General features: G+C 36.6%; 1 protein-coding gene across 1 annotated transcript in view; it reads right to left on the bottom strand.

The window, feature by feature from the left end:
* Positions 1 to 22,817, bottom strand: part of LOC139690410 (aminopeptidase N-like) — a 45,414-nt gene extending 22,597 nt beyond the window's left edge. Inside the window, exons 1-2 of the mRNA XM_071587851.1 lie at positions 22,692 to 22,817; positions 3,604 to 3,770 (exon numbers count right to left, since the gene is read on the bottom strand). Of these exons, the coding sequence (XP_071443952.1) occupies positions 3,604 to 3,762 (159 nt within the window). The 5' untranslated portion in view covers positions 3,763 to 3,770; positions 22,692 to 22,817. The remainder of the gene's footprint in view (positions 1 to 3,603; positions 3,771 to 22,691) is intronic.
* Between the last annotated feature and the right edge of the window lie 338 nt (positions 22,818 to 23,155).

Here is a 23,155-nt window from a genome sequence, read left to right as displayed (position 1 = left end):
TATCAGCGGATGTTGTGGTCACGTATGCAGGGCGGTGGCCCATTGATGGGTTCATGAATTACGGGCGTGTGACAGAAGTGGTTCCGTGTAGAAGGATATGGGAATTGCACGTGCTACCCTTTCCTTTAGATAGCCTCAAAGTCTTAATGGAGGGACAGGAAAATATGAGGCGTTCGAGAGAATTCCCAGCCACTGGTGGGTACCCCGCCAGTACTCCAATTTTTTAAATCCTGGGATCATAACTCTATGCCGCTTTCTAGATTCTGATTTCAGTTAAAACTTGAATGGAATATAGAATAAAAAAGAAGGATTCTGATTCTGAAAGAAACGCAAAACCAAATTCCTTCGGGCGAATTCTCCTGCATTAGATTTAATAGAGACGCCGTACAGTACTGCGTATAGACGATTCCAGTAGTTTCCAAATTAATATACGATTACTTTACTTAGGTTCGGATTATGTTTATAGTTGTGTAATATTGCATATTGATTCTATCACTATAAGTAATACCGAAATTGCAATTTTCCAGTGCAAGGCAGTTGGAAATCTATTCTTCCGTTTTCTGTTACATAAAATACACCCTAGCCTAGGTAGGCAGGTTTTATTGGTAACGTTGCAATTAATTTTAAGTAGTACAGACTACGGAGAATCAATTTGTTTGGTCAGCCTTTTGTTATTTTTCTAAAGGGAAAGGAAAATGGGCTCTGCAAGCATAAAATATACCCTAAGAGTATTACTGATGAGAATAATGTTACTGATCATCCCTTTGTTTTTCCACCCTGAAGATTTTTGGATAGCAAAGCACGCGTAGCTACATAGGTTTTATCGAGAAATGGCAATATGAAGAACTTCTCTCGATTCTCCCCCAGGTATATTTCATCTATTAATCATAAATACATATCTAGCTGATGTTAAAACATTAAATGTCTACCTTTTGCCCATTAAACAATTTTTGGTTATAAATTGCTCTGGGTAAAACTAAAAGCTACAATGAGTTCTTGACTCGACTACTACAATGAGTTGTAGATTCGACAAATTCCAAAAATATTGACTTGATGCAAGTAGAAAAGTGAGAATAGGTTTCGCACCGAACTAATCCTGAATCTGCGCCGTTATTAATGATACGCTTTAGGCAAATTACATTTACAGATTATATATTATTACTATAAGATCATATCATCTCGCCGTTAACTTTAAGCCAGCTTTGTGAGAGCCCTGGTCTCTAAATGTTACGGAGACCAAAATACACAATTCAAATTAATCACGCAACTCATTAAAGGGCATAAACGAATGACCGTTTTTATTCATGGTTCTTAATAGATTGCATAATTAATTTAATTAACTTTGCTCATGAACTCAAGGACATATTTAGAACGCCCTTCAAACTCTACCAAAAGCAGGGTATGATGGTAGCATAGTGTATCAATATGCATTAAAATTCGTTAACTTGATTTCAACATTTACATCAACTCCCTCTTTGCCCTTTTGAAAATTAGGTTTTTATTTGATAGTGTATCATTGGAACACTCATTCCACGCAGTGTGCATTATTATTATTATCAGGTGATCTACCGGTTAAGGTAGATTTTTGATGGAAACAACTTCCAAATAAATATTTTGTTGCTCCTAACAAAACACAACCCAACATCCTACTCTACAAGTCCCTCTTCACCTCTGTGTACTACCTTCCTCCCTACATCTTGCCCAACATCCCTATCCTGATCCTGCCCTTTCCCCGTATGCTTAACATTCTCCCCTCTATTACAGCCGTCAACAGCTCACTGCCAATCAATATGCATTGCATCCATTTTTCCCATCTCCCTGAGATTTCTCCCAACAATCTCTCCTCCCGCACTATACCTAGCCCCTCCTCACTTGTGGAAAAGGCTACTCGGGTCTTCCACCGGGTCAGTTCCTCCATCGACGACGCCAACGTTTCGGGAAACGAGTCGTTTTCCATTCTCAGGGCTGATTATGTCGAGACTGTGTAATGGCCGATTTATATACTGATGGGTATTCCTTGGTTAACCTCTCCCAAAACCTTTTGTCACGGAATAAGATTTTTACTTTGCCCCATAGTATAGCATGGTCTCTTTGAATGTAGTACTAGGGCACCGCGGATTTTTCCAGTAGGCAGAGCCTATAGTTTCTCTTTCAGGAATACCTGGTAGCCTTTGTTTAATTTATATTAATTCTTAACCCATATCTATCGCACTGAATTTCCAATTCACTCATCAATGCTTGCGACCCTGATGACCAAGTCTAGTTTGCCAGACAGTCATGGAGTCGCAAGCATTGATGAGTGAATTGGAAATTCAGTGCGATAGATATGGGTTAAGAATTAATATAAATTAAACAAAGGCTACGTGGTATTCCTGAAAGAGAAACTATAGGCTCTGCCTTCCAGCTATTCCATTTTTTTTAAATGGAATAGCATGGTCTCGTTGGATGGAGTACTCGGGCACCGCGGATTTTTCCAGTAGGCAGAGCCTATAGTTTCTCTTTCAGGAATACCACGTAGCCTTTGTTTAATTTATATTAATTCTTAACCCATATCTATCGCACTGAATTTCCAATTCACTCATCAATGCTTGCGACCCCATGACTGTCTGGCAAACTAGACTTGGTCATCAGCAAACCTAACTGATTTTACGGATTCCCGGTCGACTTTCATATATATCTCCAGTTCTTCCAATGCATCTTTAATCATTTCCTTCAAATATACGCTGAACAGCAACGGTGACAATGGACGACCCTGCCATGCACCTCTCCCTAATACTGCCCATCCGGACTCTCCGTTCACCACTCGCACCTTAGCAGTCTAAGACATGTACCGTTTGCGGATTAGCCTCCTTTCCCTCCTATCTTTTCCTAATATCTTCAATATACTCATTAGTTTTTCCCAATGCACTCTATCAAATGCTTTTTCGAAATCTACGAAACAGACAAATTCGTCCTGATTGTATTCTATATTCCTCTCGCTTAGTGATCTCATTACTACAATGGCATCATTCGTACCTCTCCCCTTCATAAACCCAAACTGATCAAGCCCTACTCTCCATCCTTTAGTTGATCCTGAGAACAACTTCAGCTGCATGGGAAATCAAACTTATTGTTCTGTAGTCCTCGCATGAGGTAGCCTATACCTTTTTCGGAATAGGAACTAACACTGATCTCACAAAGTCTTCCGGCCGGATTCCTTCCTCATATAGTAGATGCTACGAATCAGTCCCTATAGCCTCTTCCTGCCACATTTTTCTAAAACTTTTAGTAATTTTGCAGAAATGTTGTCTACTTCCACAGCCTTATTTGATTGCAATGTTCATATGCAAGTATATTTTTATAGTGACAACACCTACAGTATATTAGAAGTCACATTCAATATGACTCAATCCCATGGTTGGAGAAAATCTCATGTTATTTGAGGCGGGAAAATCAATACGTTTTTGGAATGCTTGCTTAAATGATAAGTATATCGGTGAAAAGTGAAAACAGCCAATATCCTTATGTAAAATTTAATCTCATATATTCAATAGAGGTTGGTTTTCACTTTTATATACATTATAAGAATGAATACACAAAATAACCCAATTGTACTTCTCTTACCTCCAAATGTGTTATCACTTTCAGGGTGTAATGCTCCGGAGATAAGTGAGTAGGGAGCTTGTAAGGAGCCGACGATACCGTTTGTGATGTAAACGATGTGAGCGCGATGAACAACCATAAGATTGCAGTTCTCCTTCCATCCTTCCTTGATGTGTACATTTTTAAACCTGAAAGAGATAAGTAAGTTGTTAATGAGTCTTTCCTTAAAATAATCATATAACATAGGTTCTATCATTATATTTTCCACATGTCATATCTAACATTTTAGCATTAGAGTATGGAGAAAGTTTAAAGGGATTATGAGAAGATGTGAGATATCAATGCTGTTAGGCAGCCGAATGACCCACAAAGCCGGTGATGCGTGGATTCAACTCCGTGAAAGTGCAACGGATGTTAGGATAGTGAGCATGCTAATGTTATTCGGGGTCAATGTATGAGTCGATCTTCACTTTTAATCAAGGCATATATCCTAGCCAACTGGATACGAAACAATCGTGGACAAAAGCATGATTATCTGAAATATCACTTTGTGTTCATTCAAAACCTACCTGGCACGGTAGACTACCAATATTTAATAGTACGCAATCAGCATCCGAATATCCCGTTAGTGCGAATCATGGGAAATAAAATTCGAATAAAGTGAAACATGAACCTTCCAAAAATGTTCAAATTCCGAACCCTCTACAAAATCCAGATAACATTTCATTTTATTCGTATCTAAAAAGTTGATTTAATGCAAAAAAGTGGACCTTCAAGATCCAGAAACTGGTAAATGTGTCGCAGAGGTAGTACAATCAGGTTCCATATTAAAAAAGCGTTTAAAATATCATGATCTGGACCGCAATCAAGCTGTCCTTCGGCCATATTCATGTGACCAAAGGACAACCTGGTAACAAAAGGATAAAAATGTGACCAGATATCCATGACGAAATCTGGAAATGAGTGGCACGATATCGCAAGCATCTAGGCACTGCGATATGAGTCTTTTTTACCGTCTACACGGCACGCTCCACGGAAGTCAACCAGGCCGGAAGCGAATTCGGACCCCGTATTTCATACTCGCTCAGACACTCCGTATGGGGTGTGTATATTCCACGGACATAACGTACGGAAGTCCGCGAAATCTGTAAATCGTAAATCCACAAAATAATGAGTTTAAAAGTAGGCGCCGCGCAAATCGGATACTTTTTAATCTATCGTGTCATATATGATTATTGATGACAAGATAAGCATTCCAGCACTGAACTGAGCTGGTAAAATTGAGCAAAATCTTTCAGGGATTTACTGTTAAAACTCCTCCCGAAACCTTGAATAATGATATTTGGTAGCAGTATTTCAATTTTGATACATCTCCTTGTTTCTTCACGTGTTTCTGAGTCAGAGATCTTTCGCAGTATAGTATATTAGGTGATAGAGTCGAACAATAATATTAAAGTATTTCGGATTCAGTAGCAAGTGTTGTTCTGATCTAGCACAGTTGACTTCTCTTTTCGGAAGCAATATGATGCTGACGGAATGAACTCCGTGAATGAGAAGTGGGTCATTTATTTTTTAAAAGCCATTGACTCACGACTCCAATGATTATAATACATAGGCCATTGGCTTTAGTGGACAATAATCCAGGAGGATGGGCTTAGTGTTCCCGCGAATGCTTAAGTAAAATGATAAAATACTCGATAATCACTATTTCATAATTTAGAATTATTCGGGGATATGTGTCGACATGTATATATATATATATATATATATATATATATATATATATACTCGATATATATATATATATATATATATACTCGATATATATATATACACGTATATATATATCAATCTCCAAAAGTTTATTTGCAAAATTTTGAGCATTCCCATCTCTTAAGAGGATTCGAATGTTTTGTTTAAGGCTAATTTCTTGGACATGATTCCATAGAACAGAATGTTTTAAACAGGCATAAATTTCATCGGCTGGAGTCGATTTTGGAATGACAGGCAGAGTTTGACGGAAGTCTCCACACAGGAGTACCAGAGCTCCTCCCATTAAACTGCAGTTTCCTCTAAGACCTTGAAGTGTTGCGTTGAGGGCCTCAAGAGATTTTTTATGAGCCATCGTACACTCATCCCATAATATCAATTTACATTCTATAACAACTTGTGCCTGGCCGCTTGTTTTATTTATATGACATGTGGGATTTTCTTGTCGGGAAATATTAAGTGGCAACTTAAGGGCAGAGTGGGCTGTTCTTCCTCCTTTCATTAATGTCGCTGCAATACCTGAAGATGCAACGGCTAGAGCAATTTCTCCATGAACCCTGATTTCAGCGAGAACTAAATTAATTAAAAATGTTTTTCCCGTGCCACCAGCAGCATCAAGAAAAATGATACCTCCTTCTTGTTTATCTACTTGATCCATTATTGTTTCGTACGCGAATTTCTGATCTTCATTAAGAAGTGGCTTTTTATCCGCGATGTATGCTTCTAAGTCTAAGACATTGTAGCTAGTTTCACGTATATAATCTGGATAAAATACACCCTGTTGATCTTGTACAGGTGCAAAAAGACCGAGTTCCACTAAAGTCTTTTAACCATGGTGATACACTTTTCCTCCAAAATAATCAAAGTTTTATTAAAAATGTCGGAGTTAAACGTAATATCCAATGTAGGATTTTCACTTCGAACTTTAGCCAGTATATCCTCACTCATTGATTCTTTATATTTTTCCCATATTGTTTTTGGGTTAGATGGATTACAGGAGGTTATTATGATGGCAAACAAAATTCGGATTTGTCCTGGAAGACAAATCAAACTGGCCTCTCGCAATGAGTCATCCCAGCGTTGATCTCCTTCTACCAACCCTAAATTCTGGCAAGCTTCTCTGAATGTCTCACATATTTCTCCGTTTACCGTTCTTAATTCTGCAAATGAGCGAGGTCCTCTAATGGTATGTAGAAGCATTCTTAAAAAATAACATTCGGCGTTGTTAGGATGGACTGTGTAGACTCGGCCCAATGCGTCACATGAATAAATATTATTCTCAGGATCAAAGTTGCCCATTTTTCTTCTACAAAAGACTTTCCTTGATGTATTCCACGTATAATATCTCGGCAATTCTGAATACAATAGTGTTCTTGCAAAAGTATCCTGCTGGCATAGGTGGAAAAATGCTGTTTCTATGACAGCAAAAAAGTAAACAAATTACATACATACAAACAAACACTCTCCTTTATATCTATATATATATATATATATATATATATATATATATATATATATATACATATATATATATATATATATATATATATATATATATATATATATATATATATTCTCGACGTCCCCTTTCCGTGTTATGCGCAGCTCTATAATACTATTGGTGTTGACTTGAATAAGGAATTTAAAATGCATGACCATTGTTAGTTTCATTTTCCCCTCCTTTTACAGCAATTCTCGATTTAAAATGATTCTTGATTCTGACAATACTGAGAATTTAGTTTACGGCAGTCGGAGTTAAATTTTTACCGTTGCTATTGACCGAAGTCAATTCGGTGACGCCAATGGACTCCCTAAGCTTTATTAAAGATTTTATAAATATTTAGGGGCAGGTTCTTTCTGGGAAACCATAGATGGTACAGGTCTGACCCCCCCTACCGTTTTGTGTGCGCGCCGTATGGGAGTAAGTACGAGATGAGCGCAACCCTCACTTTCACACTAGCCTTCTGAATGTTTACCGTGGCTCATATAAAGTTATTGGCATATGTATAAACAAGTATCTTGTATATTTTTGGTTGTTTTTTTATATTATTGCATTACAGTATAACGTTACCCGAATTTAAAAAAATAACTTTTCGTGAAAAACTCCCTAGGTTCAGTTACCCCATTTTAAATTATTGAACGAAATTACCAATATAAATTATTGTCAGATATGCTATAAATACATTGTTATTTTTTGTATGAATTTTCCTCGGTACGCGGTAGCACAGTAGATTGAGCGCGGAGTAAATGCCCGGAGGGCCCGAGTTCGATTCCGGATGACACCTCCTGTCATCTTCAGTTTCATCCAAGCTCTGTGCTTTTTTTAGTACCATACCATCCTGGGACACTGCAGGTGGTACTGGAATAGGAACTGACCCCCCTATCCTGATGTGTGAAATTAAAGCTCCTTATAGGGCGCGAGGTTGTCTCTACCTTCAACTACTGAAACAACCTTAGGATGTATTATCGTGGGCGTTTATTTCCCCTTCGAGTGCCCCACGACCATCAATGTTCAATTCATCATGTCGTGCTGTGATACGGAAGAAGGTTTGCCTCTTTGTTTTCTAATTAAAGGCTATTTTTACTAACTTTCTAACTGGATCATTTTTGAACTTGAAAAGTTTTTTTATAGAAGTCGGGGACAATGTTCCATCTCCAACTTGGTGCTCAAAAGACCACGCAAACGTGAACATAATTCCTCCATTTAAGATTCAAGACTCAGAAAGAGAGTTCCTCTAATTGTATGGCATGTATTGATATGAAAAATATGACTAGGAGTTATCCTAACGTTTCTGAAATTGTCCCACCAGAAGGCGTTTAGTGATGATCGAGTTCTCCCAATACAGATTCTTACCTTCATTTTTCTTCCCCGAATCGCGAAAACAAAAGATAATTCTTCCTTTCTGAATCTTGTGTTAAATAAATCTCATTTCCTAATGGAATATATGCGAAATCTCGGATGAGATTTAATTCAGTTGCGTTTTAATCAGGTAGTTGCGAAGCGAACAAATAAATCTCAGCTTCCAACCCAGAACTGAAAAGAATTTACCGCCTTCAAAATGTGACAGAAGGACGAAATTGCTAGAGTGGAATGCTGAAAATATGTGAGTCATATTATTTTACAATATATTTTCTCTTATACTGTTTGTAGTTGGTTGATGTTCCTCGGCAAAACTCATATATTGTTAAGTAGCCATTTGGGCACAGTTTTCCAACGCGTTGAATCTGATAATCTCGTTTATCACTTGCTACTACAGATAGCAACATAATGTCTAAGCCAGTTCATCGATAGTAATGACCGATCACAGACATGTAAGTAAAAAAATTCATGCATGGCATAACAAAGTCCAAAACAAAGACTCTTATGTTTCTCAGAATCATAGAAAATTTGTCGGCGTTGGAAATATTTCCGTACCTCCTCAAAATATGATTATTTTATTGAGAGAAATCAATTCACAGTAAATGTGAAAGATTTAGTGGAAATCTTTCTATGTCATTTTTTTGTTTGGGAGCATTGAGGTGAAGGCTGTAACGTATTTAGACCAAATAATATATTTTATTCCCTCCATTCTTAATCCCATTGAACCTTGTCTTGTTTAATGTCATGAGTAAAGTGCTCAACTCGTGCAGTATTGCTATATGGTCAGAGGTGCTCAGTATCAGGTTAGAGTCCATTAAGAGGTCCATTACTCGCCGAGCTATAAACTGAACCCACGCTCGAGTTCCCACTTCGTGAACGACTGGCGAGGGTACAATTTACGATCTATGGAAGGAGACCCCCTTAGTGACCTCTTCCCTAAAATATGACCCCTGATAACTACTACAAGCCATTCCAGGTCACCTCTCATGGATTAAAAAGAAACATTTAATCAGTTTATTTATGGAATTTAAAAACAATCAACTATTCCTATTAAAATATGTAGAAATAAAAGGTGTTAACCACTATGACGCCAAGCCTAGTAACAAGCCAAGCTTGTATTTTTCATTCAAAGATCCTTCTCAGTTTATTGATTGCGAACAAAAATAACGTAGCCCCTGCAGTGTCACTCATATTTTTCGAGCTTATCACTGCGGCAAATCACAAGCGTTGACGTTCGAGAATTCCACATACAACGTCATGGCAAAACTGCAATTTTTGTTATCACACGAAATCCCTGGTCTGGATCGCGTAGTGTTCCGCACATCCGTCGAGTTTGACTAATAAAAGCTTTCCATAAATAAAGGAACTCGTAGAAATATAGGATGTTTTGATTAGTCACGATACTGAAATTATTCTGCCAGCATTCACCATCATGATGCGTCAATAATTTCTTCACTATGATTGAATGCTTTTATGCGCCCGCGGGAGGTTTGGTGTGTGAAAATAAAGGATCAGCGAGTGTGATGTCTATTGGTCTCGCGTGACCCAATTGTAAACAGAATAACAGTGATAACTTTAATAATTCACATTTGGCTATTCTTATTGTCGATGCACATAAAAGACAAATTTCTACAGTCGTAATACTGCATGGAGGCATTCACAATGTACTGAATGATATTTTTGATATCCGTAGTTTATGCAAGTATTATTTTTGTTTGTGTTAATCTGCTATAGAAAAAATCTATACCTTTTTTGATATCCTTACACAATTATATGTATTTTGAAAAATATTTCGTCCATTATCTCAATATCTTGTTTTTTTAATATATTGTAAAATGTATTGTTCTGAAATACGAATCAATATGTACTACTCTCGTATTCACTGACATTCTACCAATTAAATTCCTAATATTCTAATCTAATATTCTACCAATTGAATTCCTAATACACCTAGGTTTATTTCGTGTAATTATTCCTTACGACGCCAAAAAATATCAGGGAGCAGATCGATTGTAATATTCGATACCTTATATTATGCTGAATAATATACGTATTAATTTTGAGATAAAATAAAGGAAATTTGAATTAGCATCATGATTATCACAAGCTTCCGTGCCAAAGGGGAGGTTAAAAGTTAATGACCATATCCTAATTCAAATAGCTACCGAACAGGTTCAAAAGAGGTTTTGGTACGAGAACGCTAATGTGCTAATAGATTGATTCCATGCGTTAACATTGCGGACAAAATTTTTTTTAAGAATAAATTATTTTAACAGCATTTCAGAAGTTGAAGCGCGCATTTGAAGTGGTACTACGTATTCCGCCATATTCATGGAAAGTTGCTGAAGTGACGTTTAATTGTGATTATTGATTTTATAACTTCTCTGTCAGATCTGACTTCAACTGGTAGTACCTGCATCTTACATAAGGAACTGAGTACCCATTTCTTTTTCCTTGTTCTTCTTTTATCGATCTATGTCGTCGCGACTTTTTATCTCGAGGAACCTACGGTTCGACGCATCCTCTGGCGGGGAAATTGTTTTTACCTCGCACGGTCGTTTAGATTCGCATATTTTCCGATTGTCATGCCATCAACTATTTGTACTTACTGACTTAAAACTGCGGGACGTAAACCCTGGTTATATTCATGATTGCCTCTCTCATATTTAATGCGTGACTTTGAATTTGAAAAGAAAAATTTTTATCCCAAATTTTAAGTCCCATCTAATCTTCAAGACAGTAGTCAGCCAGGTCGTCGTGAAACCATTTTTTCTAATATGCTGATTAGTGTATGAAAAAATTAAAACTTCAAAGTAATGCTTGCCACATTACGGACATCTCCAGGCTTTATGACTGAAATGTTTTTTCGCCTAAATAGCAATTTTCTTGACTGTCTTTTTTGGCTCAACTTCTACATCGACTAGTTCGTTTAAATCGCGCATCGTAAAGAACGATACAGACTGTGGTGAGTTAGGTGTGAGATTGAGTTTTGCTGAACATGGGCACACGTACTCTCGTATGGAAACAATGTATGCTCATAAAATAGAATCCCTCTCTTTCGGATACTTCGGGAATGCACTCTAAGACGGTTGATCGTATCAATCTGGAAACACATTAAAATATAATTTCAGGTTCTGAAATCGAATTAAAATAATTGCAGGCATTCATAATCTTTCGTGTCACAAAAGTAAAAGAGCGTCAGTGAAAAATATTCTTTTAATATAACACGCATTAACACATTCACATTGAAATCGAGTCATGCGTTATTTCTGGAACTTAAAAACCTATAATTTTATCTGAATCAGTTTGACTTAAGGTATAGGTCTTAGCATTTACGTGCACATCGTTATACTTGGGGTTTGGTTTTGAGCTGGATGAGGGAGCGAGTACCCGCTCCTACCTTTCGACTTATTTCCCCAGATCTTATTTTACTGAAGATCCCGTGAAGCATATAGGTTCAATATGTGAGCTATGCGAATCGTTTTCATGACTCACCCCTTCAAGAAATCTGAGACCAGATAAGAGGACCGGTTATTAAAAATAAAAACCTGAAAGTCAATATTAATATTCATTCTAAAGTGCAATGGCAATTGTACGGTAATTAATTACAATCTCCCTACGTCACACACTTCAGATGACTCTCGTGAAGAGCGAAAACGGTAATAAAACATTAATCACCTATATACGAAGAGATTTAAAAACCTTCGGTGGCTGAAGCCAAGTCCAATATTTTTTCATCACTCGAAAGAATATTTGAGCCTTTCGGCGTCTTGGAATTTCCGATTCCTTCAATAGATCTACCATAGACCAGATACCAGCACACCAGAGTATTCATCTCTAACCTGTTTCTCTTGTACGATTGATGGCAGAATGCATGTTAATTGAGCTCCACGAGCCGTCGTGACCGTATTGGTACACACAGACTTCTCTGCGCCTGCGGTTCAGATGTGGCTGCAAAAGACGTAATTTTAATGCCTCCTTTTATCGTCATCGGCAACTAATGAGTGAATTCACCTCATAATAAAACACCTCATCATCATCTTATTTTTGTAATCCATATATGTTGCTTCATTTTCTGGAAAATCTTAAAAATCGAAGATCAACTCGTACAAAGTGATGACACCACTTCATTTCTATGCGTCTGTTTCTTTGATGGGCACTCGCCCCTTTCAACTCACCTAAATCTACTATCTACTGAAAATCTGATTTTAAATGTCGAAACGATGAGGAAATTTGAATCATTCGCTTTCCGTATCATGTGGTATGATAATGATGCGGAAGAGTTTTGAAGCAGGCGTTATTGAATGAGAATGTAAATGGGACTTTAAAAGCCACGCGGTCAATATAATGGCAGGGTTGGACATTCTACGGTTGTTCAGAGATCCATTTTGTGGGAACTCTGTGTAGCTAATCCTCCAGCTCCACCAATGACACCCTATCTTTGCAAGAATGCGGCCAATAACAATTGTTTTGGCGTGAAAGTAGAGATATGACTCAATCCCCCAGAAGGCTTGTTTTTTTTTGTTGTGATTCTCTCAACCGTCACCACAAAAGGTACAATGACCCTGATCGATTTCTCTTCCTTGAAAAGGCAGCAGGTGTTTACAAAAAAACATCACCATAAAAACATTTGCTTGGTGAAAAACAAAAATAATGATTACTCTTATCATTTCTTTCGAAATAAATCTGGAAAGGAAGAAAAATAGGGCATAAACGTCGCAAAATGAAACTGTGGACGTTTTGTAGGTACGCGTTAATGTAAATTCATATTATTTATCCTCAAAAAATTCCGTGTCAATAGGTAAAGTTTAGTGTAAGGTTCTGTTCAATAGATCATGTTACAAATCTTCTGACCAAAATTTTACTGCAAGATGCGGCGTCCCAAACATAGTTGTAAATTACTATTGCTGTCACGAAATCAAGTATGGAGTATTCACAAAATTTAAGATCAAGAAATCCGCTAAAAATCGCATGTCTCCACATTCTTAGCAAATATGTTTAAATTTAACTGATTATCGTCCGAATCTTTGAAATTTTTAAGATCGAGAAGTTGAATTTGTGCTTGTAAAAACTAGTTATGGATTTGCTTTCAAGTGCACCCGGCAAATGAATATTTAAAATATCCAGAAAATTAATGATAAATGCTAAGTTATGATATGATCTCAACAAAATTCTAATAGGAATTGAAACGTTCTAACGGAAATGTAAACAGGATATAAGCTCCCTAGAAGTAGATGAACTAAATAATACTTGGGACTAATCAGACAAAGAAATAATATAATGTAGAACTAAATAACCTATTGAAATCAAGAAACTATCCTATCGATTCCCCCATCAAAATTAGCCTTTACTGCTGATAAACCTGTTAATAATACGTTCAGTGAAAAATTCAAGGAATTCAGTTGAAAATTCTCTAAACAGTGAATTAAGCAACTACACAAGAGATTTATTCCAAAATGACTGAAACGTTCACAGCGAATTTATGCCATATTATGCGTGAAAAATAGACGAAGGTAAAAATTTGGTGTTATTATATTTGGGATTATAATATTATCGCTATTAATCCATCATTTTTTCAGTTCACAACCACTAACTTGCAAGCCCCGTTGTTTTCCCAATATTAATTACAATATACGAAATAATCTAGTACTCGTAATATCCTAGTACAAAAAATCTAAAACTCTACATATCTATTCGGTGAAGTATTTAAATGGTGAAAAATGTTCATTCTTTGTAAATTAAAATTATTATTTTTCCATGAAAATCCTAGGTATTAGTTGTTAAGAATACGGTTCAGTAGCCAGAAAAAAATATTTTTTCAGTCGAAATTATTTTTACATTGTGGAATACTTTTTACTTCAAAACAATTGTACAGGATTACTGAAATACACATATTCATTAGACAGTGATAGCAGTCTCTGTATTTGAGGAATTGAATCATCACATTTCTTTCTGTAATATCTTTGAGATAAAACTAAAAGGAAGAGTTTTCCAGCTATATGTAAAACGCCGTGATTCATCAGTATTTTAATCGTAAATTTTGAACTTCAACCTCCATCATTCTGCACCCATTGCTAATTCTCTTGCGTCCAGGTAAATTTTTCGTGTGATATAACTCTATGCGATCTAGAAATTAGTCCCTTACTCTTCCTCGCGGGGCAGTCCCTCCTTTCATTTTCCGCAGAAATTTATTGTGTCTTAAGATGTGCCCAACCCGTAAGTTTCTTCATTTCCATGTACCTATTGTCTTTTTCCCTTCAGCCCTTCCCTGAACTACCTTGCTGCGTAATACCTCTATTAGCCTCTTGGGTCTTCCCTATCCGCCGAATCCACGTACCATGTTTCAAAGAGTGCCTTCCTTCAGTATTTCTATGAAACAGTTTCAAAATTAACATCATCCATGCGTTTATTGTATGTTTAATATAAATGCTGCGGATTGAAACACCAACCGGGCTATTCAAAAAAAAATATATCACAACAGTTTTAAACATTACTGACGTGAGTCCAAAAGGCGAGGCAAAACCTATTGCTCAGAATCCTTTCCCTATTGCATAAAAGTCATATTTCTTGGTCTAAGTAGGAGGGAGTAATGGTGGGCCTTCAAGGTTAGGAGAACAAATGCATCCATTAACGTCGCATTTCTTTCCTTACGCTGTAATCAACAACCAACATTAATTAACTCATATTCGAATGCGGATTGATTCTGAGCGTTTACCATGTTCGAATACAACAAGATGATTTCGTTGGTCTTCGTCCACAAACGACGATGGACCTGAAAGATATATATGTTGCGTGTTCCTTTTTCCGAGGGATCAACTCATGTTTTCAAGACCGAGACCTCCTAAGCGATCTCAACCAGGAAGTTGGCACCGCACGCCTGTCATCGAATAGATTGTGTTCGAGATCGGTTGTATCAACGAAGAATTCTTTTAATGCCCCATTTGGTAACGTTATGAAATCAAGCCCCACGTAGAAGACTTTTATATGCAGAATTGTCCCGATCTGCTTCACACTAACACAAACATATGAAAAAGTCACAAGAATTTTCGTAGGTATAATAATGTAGTGTTATAAGCACAGAGTAACTAATGTTTTCATTTTTTTATTAATTAGCACACATATTTGAGATCAAGCCAGAGTCAAGCTGACACATCAAGCCGGATTCAAGCTGGCTTGATGAAAAACTTGGAAAATAAATGTATTCAAATCCTGAGGTCAGGTAAAAAAAATGTATTTTTAAAATTCTGCTACTTCCATTTTATTATCATGATTATTTGTTTCTTAACAGAAAGGCTAAGTTAGCATATGACTTATGTGAAAGGAAGGATTTATAAGATTTTTCACAAGTTTTTTTTAAATATTTGACGGATATCTACTTTACTGCTAATAGTTGTTGTTTTTAACTGATTAAGGAGTGGCTACTATTATCATCTTTACTACTCATACGTAATAATATATAATAAATTAATTGAAATACAATGGTGCTGAATATAGTGGATTTATTTTTTATTCCTCAGATTAAAATGGAACGCCCATTAATACATGGTAGCCGTATTTTCTTCGAAAAGTTACATTAAATCTTTCTTGCTCGCCACGTTACGAGTGGTTAGTGAAATAGTCATTATCGTACCGATTTAAACTTGTAGATTGACTAGGATATACATGTATGTGCTGTCAATTACTCTTGACTTTCTTTCAAAATTGCTAAAAAATGCTATTTTACCGCGAATTTTCCACTTAATTTAACCATGATATCTCACTCAATCCATTCGCTCTCTCTTTCTTGATGCAAAGAAAAGGTCAAAATAATCAACTGAGAGCATCTTACCAAGTGGAATGATTTTGCATAATTTTAAAAGTTTAAATACTGCAGAAATGAGCCGTGACGAGAGGACCGTCTTGGTATGCTTTTTCATTTTTATGTAGAGGAACTGATGCAAAATCATCTCGTAAACTACGACATTAATTTTAAAGTGGAAATATTCCAATAAAACTTGCGTTAGGTTTCTTGACCTAGACCAAGCTGCAGTGCAATCGTTCATTAATATAGTTATAATCTTTATCCACGAATAGGATACAAGGCTTCAGTAGATCACTTATAGTCTCAGTACCATAAATTCCTATTTTTACTTTTTTTAATAACGTTATACCCCTGGTTGTCGCATACAAAATGATGGGTAAATTATTGTGACTTTTTTGATGCCACTTCCTGATTGGATTATTTTAACATTTGGGTCTGCTAGATGGATATGATACACAGTGCCATTGTTTCTCACATTTTTTTTATTAATTCTAGAGCTAATGATTCGTCCCATATTGTTGTTTTATCATCGATTTTCATATTGATATTTGATGAAATGTGAGCAAGATTTTGAATAATGTAACATCTAAAGAAAACAAGCAAATCGTCAAAAACAACTTTTATACTAAACTAATTATGTTGCTTTCCCCAGAACTTTGACTCACTTTAAAAAATATAATTTGAAATTTGTTTAACTCATTTATAATTTACATTTCTGGAATCGCCTTGATTAACAGTGTTTCCCTCTCAAGAGTTTGACATCAATTATAATAATAAGTAGTCTCCAACTGTAAATTTTGGATCTTGGCCATGTTTTAAAAGATTTAATATAATTACGCATATTATCCCGATGAAACTTTCTCCATCCGATAAAGGGTGGATTATGTCTGTTTTTTTTCAAGGGTGACGCAACATGAGCGTTAATTGCAGGAACAAACTGCCAGACGTAACTCACCTTGATTTACTGCTCTTACCGTAAACGTAAAGAGAATTGTCGAAAAGAGGTTTCTTGCGAGATTGGCAATTCCGCGAAGGCAAGCGGAAAGTTACCGCAACAAGTTTTAGGATTTTAGCGTTTAACTCAAATAGTCCTGGGAGCCCCAGCATTAGGATGACCTCACTGTGACCACATCCCCACCTCTTACTTTATTCAATTTTCAGGTTTTTTTTCCTCCCCACGTCTTCCACGCGCACACCAAGGACGAGAGTGAAAGTTTCACTTTCGCTGAGAGGAAAGTCATTCAGTCACATTTTCTCCTTTGATCTAGGTCAATCACTCGAGCCAAAACTACAGTAAATAGGTGAACTTTGGGTTAGAGGGCAAACCAGCTTAGCGTTGACAAATATTTGGGCAACCTTCTCCCTTTCTAGTGGGATATGTCAATTGACCCTAGACCTTGAAAAGCCAACCGCAATTGCGGGATGATTGGCGGGGATGTGGATTGTCGAGGTGAATTTAGGGCCGGGTCCGACGCTTAACTCTGGTGACAGTTTCGGAGTGCAACGACCGAATAGTGGCCCGGCCAGAGGTGCGAGGCCCGTCCGATAGTGGACGCAGGGAAATACACTGAGATAAAATCAAGGCTAACGGATCCCCGGACTCGATTTAGGGGAGAAACTACCAACTCGAACGTTTGCTCCTATTCATCGTGGAGGAAAGGTTCAGTTGCGCGCGAGTGACTGTCGCCACGTTGCATAATAATATCACGAACAACAAAGCATGAGGCATGGCATGTTAATAAGGCGTCGTCAGCTATAACTTGCGGAATTAAGAGGAAGCAGAAGTGATATGAGTGTTGTGAAAGGTAAACATGTAAAAAAAATTACGCTGAATTCAGCTGCTTGTTTGTTTGACTTATTTTTATTTAGCAGTGTAGAGGATCTATTATTATTCAATCAGCTGTTTTATTGATACCTAATGATTTTTATTCTTGCATCCAATTCATTTCGATATCGAAAAATGAAATTACACATATGCTAGCTAAAATAATAAAAAAAACTTAAGGACTTCTAAACTAAGCCATTTTTAAACGGTGTTGTCATTAAAAATCACATTAACTTTACGTTACCGAAAGTTCGTTACATGCTGAAGTAGAACCTGGGATGTGCTACAGTAAGTTTAATCTCGTCATGTGAAAGCACGGTAACAAGTAACTATTACAAGTAGAAATTGATTATAATTTTTTCACCGAGATTTTTAGTGATTGCATGAGCCAGGCGATTAACTACTGAACCTATCATTTCAATCTACATTTATAATTCTATCGTTACTTTTACCAAAAAATATCTATATTTTTGACGAATTTTAGCTCTCTCTATACTTATTTAATTAATAATTTGCTTAGTATAGTCGTGTTCTAAGTTTAAAATTACAATATAATGAAACCATATTATGTTGCAGGTTACCAAGTAAACACATAATTATTCAAAATATGACCATCAAATGAGACTCAGTTTCATATGCCTTCGGTGAAGTACATTTTACTTTGTAGTAGTGCTTCAAATTTCTCTTTACATACGAATGGCATCTAAATATTTTTCGATAAACTATTATTTAACAATGCAAGGTATTCCAAATATTAAACACCGGTGTCTAGCAGCACCAGATATTTTATGCGCATGCATATAATCTCAACAACCTTTTGATGATTTTCTCCCCTTCAACGAGATGAATAACGATGGTTATGTCCTGAGAGTCGATGATGCTCAGCATTATTTGTCCTCTTGGGAAAGGGTTTTTTTCGAGGCTCATAAAAATGTACGGTAGTAAAGAGACAATCAAGCTAACGCTCTGGAAATATGCTACCAAATCCAAGATTTTCGCTCACAAATTTTATCTAAAGCAAAACTTAAATTTGAACTTCATATTATCATTACTAGTCAATATTAAACCTCTTGTGTTATAAATCTTGTTTTCAACTTTTCGTGCACTATTGAATGAAATAAGAAATCTTACCACCGAGATTGCAACTTTGGTGAAAAAAACAAATCCAATTTTTAGTAATGTTTCCGATTATAAAAAGGCGCTATTAAATGACCAGTGAGATAGTTTCGCTCGGAGCAACCTTCGCTTTCCCCCTAGGGACAAACTCGTGCGAAAAAAATGCTTAGATCGTCCTGGCCGGGATTTCCGTACTTACTTTTCCGTTGAAGTGGGATTTTTCGCAAGAAAACAATGGGCACACGGACACTTTCTCGGGACTTTATACTTTGAGTAATAAAATCTAAGTGAAATTGCTTCTTAAAAATCATGGAAATTATCTTGCTGTGGCATCTTATAAGGACTTCCTGTCACCAGAAATCGTAGATACCACAATAATCATCAAATTTTCGCAAATATGATATATTTTATGTGTGTGAACAGTAAACATCGACATGTTTCTCGGCTACGGCTGTTTTCAACGCAATTAGTTTTAATTCCTCATTAAAAAATATATTCTACCAAAATGGACCAAGTTGACACATTAGCATATATTTATTTAGCGTAAACTTTAAGCGCCTAATCATCCAACGTTAAATCAATATCTCAGAATAACTTTGGTTAAATATTACATGTTTATGCTTTAGTTTTCAACTTTATGTAATAAATAAATAAATAAATATATATATATATAATGGGCTGATACAAAATAACACAAATAGAATAGAATAGCAACACTTAAAAGGACACTCACACGGTAAATTGTTCGAGCTTTCGGCCCTCTCAGAGGCCTTCTCAGAGGTCTCACTTGAAGAAGGCCTCCGAGAGGGCCGAAAGCTCGAACAATTTACCGTGTGAGTGTCCTTTTAAATGTTGCTATTCTATTCTATTTGTGTTATATTGTGTCAGTCCATTATTGTGCCGCTCGTGTGAGTTTTTCTGTACAATCGTTATATATATATATATATATATATATATATATATATATATATATATATATATATATATATATATATATATAATTACTTCTCTATCTTCCGATGAAGACGAAATGATCAAGAAATAACGTGTGAGTGATCTTTTTATGTGTTTCTATATTGTTTGTTGCTTTCCAATTTATGATATATATATATATATATATATATATATATATATATATATATATATATATATTCTTCATCTACCTACACAGCAGCATAAGATGGGATGAAAGAAGTTCAACCGACGTCAAGCGAAGAATAGAGCAAGCTAAGAACTCATTCACGAAGAAGAGAAAATTACTATGTTCAAAGAACCAAAGGCTGGAAACAAGGAAGCAATTCCTCAAGACTTTCGTGTGGAGCATGGCGCACTATGGTTCCGAGACTTGGAACATTGGAAAAGTGGACCAGCGAAGAACATAAGCCTTTGAAACATGTTGTTGGAGGAGAATGCTGAAGATTAAACGGATATACAAAGTAAGGAACAAGGAAATATGTAGATTAGCAGAAGAGGATACGACCATATGGAGAACTCTATGGCAAAGAATAAATAGATGGATTTGACACACATTGAGGTACAATGGCTTGATTAGGAATATAATAGAAGGAAAAGAAGAAGGGAAGATTCCACGAGGAAGACCAAGAGACATGTTCATAGGACAAATTAAGATGGACGTAGAACAAAGAAGGTATCAGGGATTGAGGGAATTGACATTAGATAGAGTAGAATGGTGGGCTGCGGTATACCAATCCTAGGATTGAAATACTGATGATGATATATACTCTTATAAAGTTTCGTAAAGGAAAAATAACATTTTCAATTATTAAATGGAAGAGCGAAGCAGCATTTTATATTTTTCAATCACATGCACCTGCAAGGCATTTATCCAGAAATCTACCGTATGTAATACAGTACACACACAAATATAAGACGCCAGAAATTACAGAAAATAAAAGTATGATGACTGTACGGATTATAATCGGAGCAATCCATGAAGAGCTCTCAATCTCTTATTATCTTTGTCAATTAGCAGTAAGTGGTTTGGAAAGTGGCCATTTATTTTCGTCTTTTCGACTAGGGAGATGGGCCTACGCCTTTAAACAAAACTTAAACAAAAATCTTATATTAAGACTAAACAAAATTTCCCTAAAAATCATCGTTCTTTTTCTTTCTTATCTAAATCATTCTAAGGGTTAATGATATTCAATATATGAGTATTTTAAAATGTTTCACATCCAGTATTAAAATGCGAAGAGAAAACATATTTACCTTTTGCTTCCAGAATGTCTATATTTATTTCATTAAACAATTTTTCATCATTTATATTTGCGTCTGGCAAATATTATACATTTTATGACGTTTTGGAACACATCTTCAAGGGAAAAAGATAACTTCTGGCGTGTAAAAAAATCTTCTCTTGAATGAGTGCATCGTTCTTGGCGACGGCCAGCCTAATCGGTGGACTTTAAAAATAAAAGTAGGTTTATTGAGATTTCGCTGTGCAATCCAACGTGATAAAAATTATGATGTTATCGATAGTCCCTCGCGAGTAATTCTACTGCCGAGAGGTGTAATTTAAAACACAGTGATGCCCGATTTGAGAGAGCCAAATGTTCGAATTCTATGTTGGAAATTAAAATGGACATATAAAAAAATAAATGAACTTATACTTCGGATAAATAAACAAGTCTAAACTTCTTAATAATTTCCAATGGTATATGCATTGACGGCAAAAGCTTTGACTTGGTGAAATACATCGTAAAAGTGGACAGATATTAGGCATAAGCAAATTTCCGCAACATATTTATTTATTAGCGCGACATGTTTCAACATTTTGGCATAATCATCACGCACACTTGTTGACAGAGTTTAAAAACTAATAAAAAACATGTTGAAATTTTCCGTTGTAATATTTTTTCACACTTAAAACTTTCACTGAGTTGCCAGCCCTAATTACGGGAATTGTCCAGGTGAATTAAGACATGGTTCAATTTAATTACGAAAAGCGTTTGTTTTGTAAATAAATTTTGTGAAGTCATTTAGTTTACATCAGAACCACACAGTGACAAATGTTGTTCATTATTCTATATAAATCATGCAAACAGAAATAATTTAAGCTACCGATTACAGCAGATAAAGAGTATTTGCTGTCGCGATTAATATTGATATGCAAAAAGAGGACCAAGGGTCGGTATTTTTGTGAGTCATAAAATCTTTGAAACATTAACATGATTACTTGCGCGCATCCTCCTCACCCCTACCAAACCCTATATGCTGCACTAACACAGTGTCAAAAACGATTCACCGAACACAGTTCCACTTTCACTAAGGCGCAATAGCTTTAGTGTGTCGGGACACAAGACAGGTTGCTGTGTGCCTAATAGTCCGGATTCAGGATGTCGGAGAGATAAGCTCAAATAAAATCGTTGACTCGTCCATAGGTGCAAGTTCGTGTTAGTTGAGGCCCGAATATTTTGTCAACACTGACAGCTCGAGAGATATATTCACATCACATGGGAAAGAAAGGAAAATAACCATCCCAGTAATTTGTAGTCATAGTGAAATGGTTGCGGCATTATAACACGCATATAAGTTTGGCGAGAGGCAAACTTTGAATAAATAAAAAGTGCAAATCGCTCGTTACGACATGAGCGCTTCTATATTTCTTCAAAAACAAGAACAACGTGGTCAGCACGCGTGCTCTTCTCCTATCAGAGAAAGCTAATAATCATCACAATCAGAGCAAAGCGAAGAGAAGATCAAACTTGAATGCTTACTGTTTACTGGGAGCGGCGTAAGGATCAAAGCCAGCGGGAAGGGACGCGCGGTCACCGCGAGAGATTTCTTATTCCCGACGGGATGTGGTCGCCGGCTCTCCGCTAGACCTCGGCCAACTTTCGCTGGTTGAGGTATGGCAACGAAGGAGGCCCCAGAGCACTATTTAAACGCCGTGCGGAATAGCTTCCCATTGGTCCGCCGTTTCCTTCTCTCGCCCTCTCGTGTTTCCCCTTCCCAGACCACCGCCTCCGCCGCATGTCGGACCGCTGCTGCGTGTTGACGTATACACGTAACTCACTCTTGACTCTCCAGCACATTGCCGTTTTGTTTTGGGTCACCCTCAACCTTAAAGGGTAGTTCCGTTGTTTTTGAATTCTTTTCTATTTTTGCCTTTCGCTTTCCGTGTTCCCAATGCTCGGTGGCGTTCTTAGAAGTATCCCCCGGTGGATTCCTATCACCAGTT

Source organism: Hetaerina americana, unplaced genomic scaffold, assembly GCF_022747635.1.
Source record: "Hetaerina americana unplaced genomic scaffold, ioHetAmer1.1.p SCAF_3, whole genome shotgun sequence".
Lineage (NCBI taxonomy): Eukaryota > Metazoa > Arthropoda > Insecta > Odonata > Calopterygidae > Hetaerina > Hetaerina americana.
Note: the sequence above shows the minus strand (reverse complement) of the source record. Positions and strands in the feature narration are given on the sequence as shown.